The 14,590-nt window shown below is 44.8% G+C and overlaps 1 protein-coding gene and 1 long non-coding RNA gene across 2 annotated transcripts; both read right to left on the bottom strand.

The window, feature by feature from the left end:
- Positions 1-958: 958 nt before the first annotated feature.
- Positions 959-4,082, bottom strand: LOC147964738 (uncharacterized). The gene is made up of 3 exons (XR_015609517.1): positions 3,719-4,082; positions 2,599-2,670; positions 959-1,304 (listed from the first exon to the last, which is right to left on the bottom strand). It is a non-coding gene; the product is annotated as an uncharacterized LOC147964738 (long non-coding RNA).
- Positions 4,083-12,757: 8,675 nt separating this feature from the next.
- On the bottom strand, positions 12,758-14,100 carry LOC147964737 (uncharacterized). Its single transcript, XM_087530138.1, is given in 1 exon segment — positions 12,758-14,100. A coding segment is annotated over 1 exon segment (840 nt). The 5' UTR covers positions 13,598-14,100.
- Positions 14,101-14,590: the final 490 nt, after the last annotated feature.

The following is a 14,590-nucleotide window of genomic DNA, read 5'->3' as shown; positions in this document are numbered from 1 at the left end:
CTGTTGATTGTAGATTGGGGGGAGGGTGGGGCCCACCACCATGAAAATCAAGGAGGAGAGAGAGAGAGAGGCAATTTATGTTAACCCTTTTGTAGGTTCTCGTAGATGTAGAAAGATGTGAAATGCGTGAATGTGTAGTGGACGTACTATTGGAGTGCCTAAGATAAATTGTGTATGTAGACTATGTGTTTATTTTACTTCGCATGTTAGCTTTGTCTCGGTTCAATAAAAAGTAGAGTTGGTGATGATGGTGTTCCTGCCATCCTGCAACATAGGCCGTCCGATCTATATCTAACGGATAGGAAGGAAACTATGACAATTTACCCGCACTCCTCAACACATTTGCAGATAAGGCCTTCCCTCGTTCATCCTTTTCTCCCACAAGATCTTGATGTTCCGTGCAATGCACGGGCATCTTGCTAGTACTCCTACAATATACTATATTATTGTGAAGGTTCATATACACCGGCCGAGATTAATGCAAACACGACAGATTTTCATTACATTTCGAACTTTTATGGGATAGAAAAATAAAAGAAACCCGACCCTAAACCTATTCTACGGCAGCGACCGACGTCCTCCATATGCGATCTCCATGTACGGGGGCAGGGTTCAAGACCCGTGAAGTGAAGGTGCGGTCTCCGGCGAGGAAGAGTAGAACACGGGAGACGGACCAGCCCGTTGGCACACCATGCCCTGCCGCCTTCCATGCCCTACTCATCCTTGCAGGAGTCCTCAACCTCGGTGGTGCCGGACGTTGGACGGAGACAAGTAGGACGCGTGGCTGACGGTGCTCCCGTCGTCGGCCGCCAGCGTGGCCACCGCTTGTGCGGTCGCATCCGCATCTGGCTACGCCGCTATTGCCTCGCGAGCGGTGACTTGAGTGAGGGTGGCGACCTCGGGCTTTGTGAGGCCCCCGATTTGACCGTACACTAATCATACACGGAAACGTGTATGATCAAGATCAGGGACTCACGGGAAGATATCACAACACAACTCTACAAATAAAATAAGTCATACAAGCATCATATTACAAGCTAGGGGCCTCGAGGGCTCGAATACAAGAGCTCGATCATAGACGAGTCAGCGGAAGCAACAATATCTGAGTACATACAAGTTAAACAAGTTTGCCTTAAGAAGGCTAGCACAAACTGGGATACAGATCGAAAGAGGCGCAGGCCTCCTGCCTGGGATCCTCCTAAACTACTCCTGGTCGTCATCAGTGGGCTGCACGTAGTAGTAGGCACCTCCCAAGTAGTAGTAGTCGTCATCGACGGTGGCGTCTGGCTCCTGGGCTCCAACGTCTGGTTGCAGCAATCGAGTATAGAAAGGGGGAAAAGAGGGAGCAAAGCAACCGTGAGTACTCATCCAAAGTACTCGCAAGCAAGGAGCTACACTACATACGTATGCATTGGTATCAAATGGAATAAGGGTATCATATGTGGACTGAACTGCATAATGCCGGAATAAGAGGGGGATAACTAGTCCTATCGAAGACTACGCTTCTGGTAACCTCCATCTTGCAGCAGAAGAAGAGAGTAGATGGCAAGTTCACCAAGTAACATCGCATAGCATAATCCTACCCGGCGATCCTCTCCTCGTCGCCCTGTTAGAGAGCAACCACCGGGTTGTATCTGGCACTTGGAAGGGTGTGTTTTATTAAGTATCCAGTTCTAGTTGTCATAAGGTCAAGGTACAACTCCAAGTCGTCCTGTTACCGAGGATCACAGCTATTCGAATAGATTAACTTCCCTGCAGGGGTGCACCACATAACCCAACACGCTCGATCCCATTTGGCCGGACACACTTTCCTGGGTCATGCCCGGCCTCGGAAGATCAACACGTCGCAGCCCTACCTAGGCACAATAGAGAGGTCAGCACGCCGGTCTAAATCCTATGGCGCAGGGGTCTGGGCCCATCGCCCATTGCACACCTGCACGTTGCGAGGGCGGCCGGAAGCATACCTAGCCTAGCAGGCGTTCCAGTCCAATCCGGCGCGGGCCGCTCAGTCGCTGACGTCACGAAGGCTTCGGCTGATACCACGACGTCGAGTGCCCATAACTGTCCCCGTGTAGATGGTTAGTGCGTATAGGCCAGTAGCCATACTCAGATCAAATACCAAGATCTCGTTTAAGCATGTTAAGTATTCGCGAACGCCGACCAGGGCCAGGCCCACCTCTCTCCTAGGTGGTCTCAACCTGCCCTGTCGCTCCGCCTCAAAGTAACAGTCGGGGGCCGTCGGGAACTCAGGCCCATCACTACCTGGATGGAGCCACCTGCCCCTTCAGCCCCCATCTCTGAACAGTATCATAAGTAATGTAATAGTATAAGTATATATCATAAGCCCGTGATCACCTCCCGAAGTTATCACGGCCCAGTAGTATAGCATGGCACACGGACAAGAGTGTAGGGCCACTGATGGAACAGTAGCATCCTATACTAAGCATTTAGGATTGCAGGTAAAGGTAACAATAGTAGTAGCAAGGACAGGCTATGCATCAGGATAGGATAATGAAAAGCAGTAACATGCTACACTACTCTAATGCAAGCAGTAGAGAGAAGAATAGGCGATATCTGGTGATCAAAGGGGGGGCTTGCCTGGTTGCTTTGGCAAGAGAGAGGGGTCGTCAACTCCGTAGTCGTACTGGGGTTCTCCGGCAGTCTCGGGGTCTACCAAAAAGAAGTAACGGAGGAGGAACACAATAAATAACAGAGCAATCAATGTAACAAAAAGCAAGATGCGGCATTACGTTGTGCTAGGGGTGACCTGACGCGGTACGAGGTGATACCGGTGAAGGGGGGAAACATCCGGGAAAATATCCCCGGTGTTTCGCGTTTTCGGACAGATGAACCGGAGGGGGAAAGTTGCGTGTTCGCTATGCTATGGATGTGTGGCGGACGAACGAGTTGCGTGTCCGGCTTCGTCTCGTCGTTCTGAGCAACTTTCATATACAAAGTTTTTTCATCCGAGCTACGGTTTAATTTATATTAATTTTCAAAGTTTTTAATCATTTTTGGGATTAACAGAATTAAATTAATTTGGAAATGCCATTATGATGTCAGCATGACATCAGGGTGATGTCAGCAGTCAACAGTCAGTTGACTTGGTCAAACTGACGCGTGGGCCCCATTTGTCATCGTCTTAGACTAACTAAACCTGTTGATTAGACTAACTAAGTGATTAGGTTAATTCATTTTAGTTAGATTAGTTAAGCAGGATTAATTAACTTAATTAACTTATTAATTAATTAATTAATTACTAATTTATTTATTTATTATATTTTATTATTATTTCTTTTAAACCTCTTTTTTTAAATAACGTTCTAGGCTAGGCCCACCTGTCATTGGTTCTGGGGGAGGCTTGCGGGTGCTGGGCATGCGGGTTTCGGGCATCGCCCGAACGATGCGGGCGCACGGTGCTGGCCCCAGGCGCGGGTGCTAGCCCGACTGGGCACTGACCCAGGCTAGCCACGGCGAGGCTCACCGGCCGGAGCAGCGGCAGGCAGCGGCTGCGGCGGAGCGGGAGCAAGGGGGCGAGGCCGCAGAGCAAGGGCGGCGAGCGCGACGCGCGGTTCAACGGCTCCCGGCAGCAAGCGGCGGTGCGATGGGAGGCGCGGGGCACGGTCATGGCCGGGCATAGCGACGCGCGGAGCAGATGGTGTGGTGGCGCGGGCGAGCGCCGGAGTGAGGGCACGGGGAGGAGGACCGGGGTCCTCACCAGCGTTGCTGAGCAGGGGGGCGGTGAGGCTCGGTGGAGCCTTTGGAGAGGAGGATGAGGACGCGTCGTCGGCGAGGAGGAGACGAGGAGGACGAGGCGATGGGCGGTGGCGGGGTGCGGTGATGAAGAGGCCGTGGCACGGGCGTGAGGGAGGGGGTTCGTCGCCGGCGGGTGGCTCGGCCACCGCAGCAGGGGCGCCGGGCGGCGCGGGGCTCAAGCACGGAGCCAGGGCGGCGGCGGCGGTTCGGTCCTAATGTGGATCGATGGCGGCGAAGGGGAGAGGCGATGGCGTTGGGGGCCTGCTGCCCCGATCTAGATCCGATCGGGGGGGAGGAGCGAGGGGATCGTGCGGGCGGGAGTGGGGCGACGAGGGTTAGGTCACGGGGTAGAGAGGGGGTTATGGGAGGCGGGGTGGGCCGGCCTGGCGGCCTGGTGGCCTGCTGGGCCGTGGCCCAGTTGGGCCAGGGGGTTTGCCCCTTTGTTTTCCTTTTTTTTTCTTTTTGTTTACTTTTCCTGTTTAATTTGTTTTGCTATTTTATTTACTACACATTTTAGATTTTTTCATTATAAAAACAGCACCTAATTGTAGTACTACTAGTTATACCACTGCCAATACTACTTAGGCATTTAACTAAAAAAATAGTTTGTAACCTTATATCTTAAAAAGGTATTTAATTAATTGTTCTAGTTGTTGTTTTAGTTAATTTAGAGCATTTAAATATTTTATTAAACATGTGGTTTCTCCACCATTACTACTTGTGATTTATTTGACACAACCCAGACATTTTAGTTTTAGTTTTTGAAAACTTTAATTGTTTGTCTTGATTTTAAATTTAAAATTTGAACAGGATTTGAATCATCGCAGGATTAACAACAGTAATCGTGGTGACGTGGCGTCATTAGCGGAGGGTTACTGTAGCGTAACTATCCAGGCGTCATAGGCTTCATCCCCGAAGACAAGCTCTCCTGCAGAGCGTTCGTGCTCGCGGTCATGGCGGATGTGGTGCCAGGTAGCAGGACGATGCGCTTTGGTATGGAGGTTAGCTCGGCGTTGCCGCTTTAAGTAGCACATTCCAGTGAGGCCAAGCATCCGGGTGCGTCATTAATTCGCCGGAGTTGGTTCCTCGGGCACCGAGCCTCTTAACGGCGGCATACAGACGGACGACATGAATGCGGGCAACTGGCGCCGGCTGGGAACGCACCGCGCGACGGCGTGAGGGACGGGGGTTTTTGGTGTGCCAGGGTAGTTAGCTGTGATGGTGGCAACTTTGGAGATGCCCTTTGCTCACTTGCGACCCCACATGTCATTGAAAAAGCAAGACGACCCGGCATGGTCTCAGGTCCTGAGGATGCAGTTGGCCGCGCTACACCACTCCGCGGACGCGTCGCGACGCGCACACACTTCGGCGCCCCGTGCATCCTCGACGAGCCGGGTTTTGATCTGCTGGTCGTGCCACAGCGCTAACGCTACCCTCGGCACATTGAAAGCGACCGTGTAAAGCGACGATGAGCGTGTCTCTCCCGCATGCCTCATTTGAACATTCCGCCGAGTATCATTCATATGTGGGCCTAACCATCCTTGTATTTCCAATGTTGTAATTTGTCCGACATGCATACAAACAAACGGTTCATTTAAAGTTTCACTTTTCCTCCACTACGTGTCGCTTCCCGTCTTAGTTTTGACATCCCATTCGGTTCATGCCCCAACACATCTTGACGAGATCGATTGATGTTGAGAGATCAATTGCGTGTCGTGCAAGGAGATAAAGTTTTGGTATGTTTCTATGATAGAAATGACCGGCCGGGGGGGGGGGGTCTGTGGGGATAAGCAACCTTGATCAAGTTTTGCAGAGATGTGAAGAAACTAGTCTTGACTTGAATTGGGAGAAGTGCCACTTCATGGTTAATGAAGGTATTGTCTTGGGGCATAAAATTTCTGAAAGAGGTATTGAAGTTGATAAAGCTAAAGTTGATGCTATTGAAAAGATGTCGTGTCCTAAGGACATTAAAGGCATAAGAAGTTTCCTTGGTTATGCCGGTTTTTATAGGAGGTTAATTAAGGACTTCTCTAAAATTTCTAGGCCTGTGACTAATCTCTTAGAAGCATTTGAAATACTTAAGAAAGCTTTGATTTCTGCACCTATTGTTCAGCCTCCTGATTGAAATTTACCCTTTGAAATTATGTGTGATGCTAGTGATTATACTGTAGGTGTTGTTCTAGGACAAAGAGTTGATAATAAATTAAATGTTATCCACTATGCTAGTAAAACTCTAGACAGTGCCCAAAGAAATTATGCTACTACTGAAAAAGAATTTTTAGCAGTTGTATTTGGTTGTGATAAGTTCAGACCTTATATTGTTGATTCTAAAGTAACTGTTCACACTGATCATGCTGCTATTAAATATCTTATGGAAAAGAAAGATGCTAAACCTAGACTTATCAGATGGGTTCTCTTGCTACAAGAATTTGATTTGCATATTATTGATAGAAAGGGAGCTGAGAACCCCGTTGTAGACAACTTGTCTAGGTTAGAGAATGTTCTTGATGACCCACTACCTATTGATGATAGCTTTCCTAATGAACAATTAGCTGTCATAAATGCTTCTCGTATTGCTCCATGGTATGCTGATTATGCTAATTACATAGTTGCTAAATTTATACCACCTAGTTTCACATACCAACAAAAGAAAAAGTTTTTCTATGATTTAATACATTACTTCTGGGATGACCCACACCTTTATAAAGGAGTAGATGGTGTCATAAGACGTTGTGTACCTGAGAATGAATAGGAACAGATCCTATGCAAGTGTTATTCCGAGGCTTATGGAGGACACCATGCTGGAGATAGAACTGCACATAAGCTACTACAATCCGGTTTTTATTGGCCTACTCTCTTCAAGGATGCCTGTAAGTTTGTCTTGTCTTGTGATGAATGTCAAAGAATTGGTAACATTAGTAGGCGTCAAGAAATGCCTATGAATTATTCACTTGTTATTGAACCATTTGATGTTTGGGGCTTTGATTATATGGGACTGTTTCCTTCCTCTAATGGGTATGCACATATTTTAGTTGTTGTTAATTATGTTACTAAGTGGGTAGAAGCTATTCCAACTAGTAGTGTTGATCATAACACCTCTATTAAGATGCTTAAAGAAGTTATTTTCCCGAGGTTTGGAGTCCCTAGATACTTAATGACTGATGGTGGTTCACATTTTATTCATGGTGCTTTTCGTAAAATGCTTGCTAAGTATGATGTTAATCATAGAATTGCATCTCCATACCACCCACAGTCTAGTGGTCAAGTAGAAATGAGTAATAGAGAGCTCAAATTAATTTTGCAAAAGACCGTAAACAGATCTAGAAAGAATTGGTCCAAAAAACTTGATGATGCATTATGGGCCTATAGAACCGCATACAAAAATCCTATGGGTCTGTCTCCATATAAAATGGTTTATGGAAAAGCATGTCACTTACCTCTCGAACTAGAACATAAGTCATATTGGGCCATTAAAGAGCTCAATTATCATTTCAAACTTGCCGGTCAGAAGAGACTATTTGACATTAGCTCACTTGATGAATGGAGAACCCAGGCCTATGAGAATGCCAAGCTGTTTAAAGAAAAGGATAAAAGATGGCATGAAAAAAGGATACAAAAATGTGAGTTTAATGCAGATGATTATGTATTGTTATACAACTCTCGTTTAAGATTTTTTGCAGGAAAACTCATCTCTAAATGGGAAGGTCCTTACATTATCGAGGAGGTCTATCGTTTCGGTGCAATAAAAATCAACAACTTCGAAGGCACAAATCCGAGGGTGGTGAACGGTCAAAGAATCAAACGTTATATCTCAGGTAATCCCATGAATGTTGAAACTAATGTTATTGAAACCGTAATCCCGAAGGAATACATAAGGGACACTTTCCAGAACGTTTCAGACTCCGAAAAGGAAGATGTATGTGGTACGGTAAGTAAACCGACTCCAAAATAGTTCTAATAGCAATTTTTCTCCATTTTGGAATATTTAAGAAAATAGTCAAATAAGAAGTTGTCCGGGAAGGACACGAGGCATCCACGAGGGTGGAGGGCGCGCCCTACCCCCTGTGCGCGCCCCCTGCCTCATGGGCACCTCGTGTGCTCTCCGGACTCCGTTTTCTTGCACGATACTTCTTTTGGTCGGTAAAAATTCATTATATAATCTCCCAAAGTTTTGACGACTGTACCACGCAAATATCCTCTGTTTTTGTTTCGAGCTATTTTTCTGACAAATCTAGATAACCATGACATCTCCAAGCACCCCCAAGGACAAGTTCTTTGAGAAGGTCATCAACCCATACCTCGCGGAAGTGCTGCAACATCCTCAAACCATTGAGATGCGTGCGGGGTTGTTGCACATCTGCGATGTTGAGGGACCAAGGAGGACCGGAAGCGTGGAGACAAGACTCGAAACAGTGGAGCAACAAGTTTTCAAGTGCCAGGAGAGAGTGGAACATGGACTCGACGCCAACCACATAATGATCACGGAGTTCACCAAGAACACCAAACTAGATGCCAGGAACATCGGGGAGACCATCTTCAAGCTTCACGAGAAAATCGAGCATCTCCAAGCCCAGATCCATGACCTGCAAAACCAAAACTATGAGTATGAATATAGATTCAAGAGGGTGAGTTTGACTGCAAATTTGAGGATCCCGGAGACTCGATCATCATTCTATGATGGTGAGCCTATGCCTTGGAAGATGGATGATAAGCCTACATCATCAACAACTCCATCATCACAACCTCCGAGGAAGGAGACATAAACACACGGGTATGGGCACTCCCCTTGGCAACTGCCAAGCTTGGGGGAGGTGCCCCGGTATCGTATCACCATCACACTTTTATCTTTACCGTTTTTCTTAGTTTGACCCTTTTGGTAATATCTTGATCTAGTAGAATAAAGTTTTAGTATGATCTAGCTTTGAGTTTTGCTTTATGAGCCTTCTATGTAATCGAGTCTGTGAGCTATATATAATAAAGATTAGTTATGAGTCAAGGGCCTGATTATTTTGCCGTGATCTAGAGGGAATAAAAATAAAAGAGAAGAGAAAGAATAAAAAGAAATAAAGAGATCATATGGATCTTATGGAGAGTAATGACTTCACATATAAAGAGTATGATGAATAAAAGTTGTTGAGAGTTGACAAAAATAGTTATGGTCATCGTTGCAATTAATAGGAAGTAATAAAGAAAGAGAGGTTTTCACATATAAATACACTATCTTGAACATCTTTTATGATTGTGAGCACTCATTAAAATATGACATGCTAAAAGGTTGAGGTTGGACAAGGAAGACAACATAATGGGTTATGCTTTCTTACATCCGAAATAAATTATATTGTCATGGATCATACAACATGTTGAGCTTGCCTTTCCCTCTCATGATAGTCAAATTCTTTGCACCAAGTAGAGATACTACTTGTGCTTCCAAATGTCCTTAAACCCAGTTTTGCCATGAGAGTCCACCATATCTACCTATGGATTGAGTAAGATCCTTCAAGTAAGTTGTCATTGTTGCAAGCAATAAAAATTCCTCTCTAAATATGTATGATTTATTAGTGTGGAGAAAATAAGCTTTATACGGTCTTGTGATGTGGAAGAAATAAAAGCGATGGACTGCATAATAAAGGTCCATATCACCATAAAAGGTCCATATCACAAGTGGCATAATAAAGGTCCATATCATAAGTGGCAATATAAAGTGACGTTATTTTGCATTAAGATTCTGTGCATCCCACCATAAAAGCACATGACAACCTCTGCTTCCCTCTGCGAAGGGCCTATCTTTTATTCTTGTCTTATACTTCATACAAGAGTCATGGTGAGCTTCACCTTTCCTTTTTACATTTTATCCTTTGGCAAGCACAATGTGTTGGAAAGATCCTAATATATATAGCTAATTGGATGTGAGTTTTCATGAACAATTATTGTTGACATTACCCTTGAGGTAAAAGGTTGGGAGGCAAAACTATAAGCCCCTGTCTTTCTCTATGTCCGGCTGAAACTTCATACCCATAAATATTGTGTGAGCATTAGCAATTGTGAAAGACTAAATGATAGTTGAGTATGTGGACTTGCTGAAAGGCTCTTATATTGACTCTTTTTGATGTTATGATAAATTGCAATTGCTTCAATGACTGAGATTATAGTTTGTTAGTTTTCAATGAAGTTTCTGATTCATACTTGAAATTGTGAATGAATTGTTACTTTAGCATAAGAAATCATATGACAATATATATATATATATATATATATATATATATCTAAACTATTCTGATCACAGGATGAGAATAATATTCTGATCACAACCTGACCTTCCCCGACAGTAGTACGTCGAACTTCCCCGAGTGCTAGGTTGAACTTCCGCCAACATTGCCCAAATGGGGCATGCCATATACCGTTGGAAAGTTATGGACATGAGTATCATGACCCAAGTTAAATTTTTGGCAAAATGTAAGTTGTTTAAGAGCAGTTTTGAAAATCATTTTTCTTCATACAAAAAACATGAATCATATTTTCGATCGTGTTTCCAAACCGTTTATCGGAATGAGGCAAATAATATGGCGTTGGAAAGATGCTGAAAAACCGCTCCTTCCATATGTTGAAAGTTTTCTCTAATTCCCTATGGTTAAAGAGTAATTTGGAAAATCGTAAAATTTTGCAAACCGAATAGCCGAGTTCGTATTTTTGATGCCATTTCTAAACGGCTAATCCAATTGAGGCAAATGATATGGGGTTGGAAAGCTTATGAAAATGCGCTATTTTCCATGTTAAAAGTTTTTTCTAATTTTCAACGGTTTAAAAGTAATTTAGAAAACGATACAAGTTCCACCTAGTTCGTATTTTTGAGATAATTTTTGAACCGTAGGTCGGAATGCAGCAAATGATATGGCGTTGGAAAGCTTGAGGAAATGCGAAACTTTTTGGTATATATTATTTTTCCCAATTCCTTACGGTTTTAAGTCAATTTAAAAAATGGAGGAAAATGTATTTTTGCCGTAATTTGTACAAACTTTATCGGAATGATGCAAATAATATACCGTTGAAAAGCTATGGAAAATGCGAAACTTTTTCATGTTGATGGTTTTCTCTGATTCCTAGCCGTTTTCAAGTACTTTCGAAAACGGAGCAATCATTTGTTCTGCCTTTTTCGCGAAACAGATTGTCGAAAATGCACCGCGTGAAGAACTTGAACTTCTCGGCGTGCGCACCTAAACTTCACTCTGTTTTTCATGTATTTTTTTGCTCGCAGCTCTCCATCCACTGCTCTTAGCTCTTCATCCACTAACCAAAATTGAGCAAGTGATATACCGATGGAAAGTTGCTGTAAACACGCAACTTTTCCGTCTTGATCATTTTTTTTCATACTCGCGACAATTTAAAACATTTTCATCCGAAATTCATTTAGCGTAGTGGTTGAACTTCCTTCTGTTTTCACGTTGAACTTCTGTCGCATATTTTTGTTTGTAATTTTTCACCCTTTCGTCGATGTTACACAAATGATATTCCTTTTGTACAAAACCCTCTCACAATAATTTTTTAACAAACCTCAATGGTGAGATCATGATTTTTGCGTTCATCGCGAATGGATATGCACTGCGTGAAGTAGTTGAACTTCTAGGGCATGCTTGTTTGAACTTCACTCTGTTTTTTACATGTAATTGAAGGTCGGACGTCTAGCACTAGAGTTCTCGAACTTCACTCGGAGAAGCACGTGAACTCCTTGCAACAAACATTTTAGGCTTTTAGTTTTACATTCTTTTATCCTCACCTGAAACGCATTCCGCGTAATAGTTGAACTCCCCGTTGTTTTTCCCTTGAACTTCTGTCACTCGCTCGTTGGCAGATTTTGCTCTTGGGTCATGATGAACTTGCGTTTTTTGCAATTTTACTGCCTGATTTGTTCGACCTGAACTTCCTCCAGTGCTAGGTTGAACTTCCGCCAACATTGCCCAAATGGGGCTTGCGATATACCGTTGGAAAGCTATGGACATGAGTATCATGACCCAAGTTAAATTTTTGGCAAAATATAAGCGGTTTAAGCGCAGTTTTGAAAATTGTTTTTTCTTCACACAAAAAACATGAATTGTATTTTTGATCGCATTTCTAAACCGTTTATCGGAATGAGGCAAATAATATGGCGCTGGAAAGCTCTGCAAAACACCTCCTTCCACATGTTGATAGTTTTCTCTAATTCCCTATGATTAAAGAGTAATTTGGAAAACAATTTGGACTTCCACATGTTGATAGTTTTTATAAAATCATTTGAAATTCTCCTCTTTTTTAATTTGGACTTCTCTAATTTTTTTATAAACGGGGAAACCATGTTATAAATATTTTTGAAGTACTTTTTTATTTGAACTTCTTGCTCAAATTTTTTGAAACTTCCAAATTTGACTTTTACATATTAAAAACTTTATTTGTTAACGTCGATCTGCTTCGGTTTTAAATTTGAAATTCTTATGGAATTTTATCGCGACATTTTATGCATTTTTTGCTTTTTTGGTGATATGGCCTAGGCGACCCCTTTTTCATTTGATTATATTTTTTTATATATACTATACGTGAACTTCGAAATTTTTGAGACATGAACTTCGCGTGCTATTTTTTTATGAAGCTCCATAGTTATTAATCATTGAATTCCATGTTTTTTTGTTTACATTTTTTTGGTTTGAACTTCGATGTTTTTTAACCTGAACTTTCGAAATCACCCCGTTTTTATACACATATTTTCTTTTGAATCCAAGGTCTGCAAAAATATGCACGACCTTCTTTAAGTTCTTTTAGGTGTGTTTCTTTTTTTTCAACGCACTGTTGTAAATATATGTATTTGAACTAGTACCACATTATTTGTATAGAAATTGGATTATTCCCTTCTTAGTTAATTTTTAAATACTTTTATATTTTTTACTGCAACAATTCTTTTTGTTAGTGAATTTCCATGAAATAGTAAGTTTTCCATCAAACATGTCAAATGTAATGGTCAGAAGATTATAGTACATCAAGATAATAGGGACCGGCCATTGGCGGTGCCCTGAGAATTAAAGAATGAACTACCAGCATCTACTAAAGGTTGACATTTTGAAGCAACGAACATGCAAGAACGCATCACTGAACAAATTGCTTTTTGAACGCAACACTGAACAAGTTTGCCTGCTAGTTTTGTCTGAACTTTTTTCCTGCACTCTTTCCATGGGCATACATACCAGCAGAGAACCAGCCATAGTTGGACGAGCTCACGACGCTCTTCTAAACAGAGTAGAGGCGAGTAGCTCATGGAGCTGGCCGCGTACAGCGGAAGGAAGCCAATGGAGTCGACGATGGCGGGTCATCCACGACGAGCACCGAGTGGAGTTCAACGGCCTGAGGTGGCATAGTTGAACGACCGAGGCGCTGTGGTGCCGGCTGTAGGTGGTGGACCATTGTGGCTGTAGGTCGTAGTGCCGTGTGTGGCGAGCTTTAGGTCGACACCTCCTCCAGCTGCAGGTCGACCCTCCCTGCAGCTGCAGGTCGATGCCACCTGTAGCTGCAGATAGTGCCCAATCCCCATCAACGGGGCTGCTACCAGCCTCCTCTGTGCGGACGTGGGTTGGTGGCTCCGATCCAGATGACCGACCGCGGCGGCGTCCAGTGCCATCTCTGGCTTAATAGACCATGGGCTTTTGGCGGCGAGCTCGTGTGACCTTGGAGGAGTTGACCTGCTACTGTTCAATGATGTGGACTGCAGCGGCTGCCATATTTTGTTGATGCATATGCAAGGAGGAGGTGAGCAGCAGGACGGGCCGGAGGCATTGGTCAGGAGGTGGAGGAGCAGCGTGGATCCGCTAGTCCGACGCCGCATCAGGCGGTGGTCAATGACCTGATCCACTGCAGGAGATGTCCGACGTTGTAGCTACTGCCGGAGGTGGGGGAGACCAAGGCATCGTCAGGAGGTAGGGGACGGGAAGCTCCAGCGCGGAGGAAGGCCGGCGGCGGCCACCACAGCAAGGGCAGAGCAGCAGGTCGTTGGCCGCGGCAGGGGATCGGGTCGCCGCCGTCCCTAGTGGATCCCTGCCGGGGGAGTTCGCTGTCACGTGGTGGCAACGGATCCAGGGATGTGTGGTGGTTGGGGAGTGCATCACGGTTGGTGGTTGCTCTCCGGGGAAGCTCGACCAAAGCGGCAGTGTGGGGGCGGTGGCTGGGTCACGGTGGCCGCGGTGGGTTGTTGGGTCTTGGTGGCTGACGGGGTTGGTGCCGGGATCCGCGCATCGGCGGCGGGATCCGACGCGTAGCTGGATCCACGCGGCGGCGACGGGATCTCACGACGGAGGTCCGGGAAGGCAGGGAGGATGGGGCGGGATGGGATCGAGGCATGGGGGAGGCGGGGCGGCCATGGCATGGGGAGGCGGGTGGGCCGGCAGGGGGTTGGGGTGCGCGGCGGGGCTAGGGGGCTCACAGAGTTCGGGAGGGATCCATCGGGCCCTTATAGGGCGCTCCATGATCCAAATAGTTATTCTGATCCCAGGATCAGAATAGTGCCACTCTATATATATATTGCCGCTCTAAGAATGATCATGATACTCTCATGTCCGTATTTTATTTTATCGACACCTTTGTCTCTAAACATGTGGACATATTTTTCGATACCGGCTTCCGCTTGAGGACAAGAGAGGTCTAAGCTTGGGGGAGTTGATACGTCCATTTTGCGGCATGCTTTTATATTGATATTTATTGCATTATGGGCTATTATTACATATTATGTCCCAATACTTATGCATATTCTCTCTTATTTTACAAGGTTTGCATGAAGAGGGAGAATGCCGGCAGCGGGAATTCTGGGCTGGAAAAGGAGAAA

The sequence above is a fragment of the Triticum urartu genome, chromosome 6A, assembly GCF_056163025.1.
Source record: "Triticum urartu cultivar PI428250 chromosome 6A, HENAU_Tu73, whole genome shotgun sequence".
In the NCBI taxonomy this organism is placed as follows: domain Eukaryota; kingdom Viridiplantae; phylum Streptophyta; class Magnoliopsida; order Poales; family Poaceae; genus Triticum; species Triticum urartu.
The sequence above is the reverse complement of the archived record's forward strand: the minus strand, read 5'-3'. Positions and strand labels throughout refer to the sequence as shown.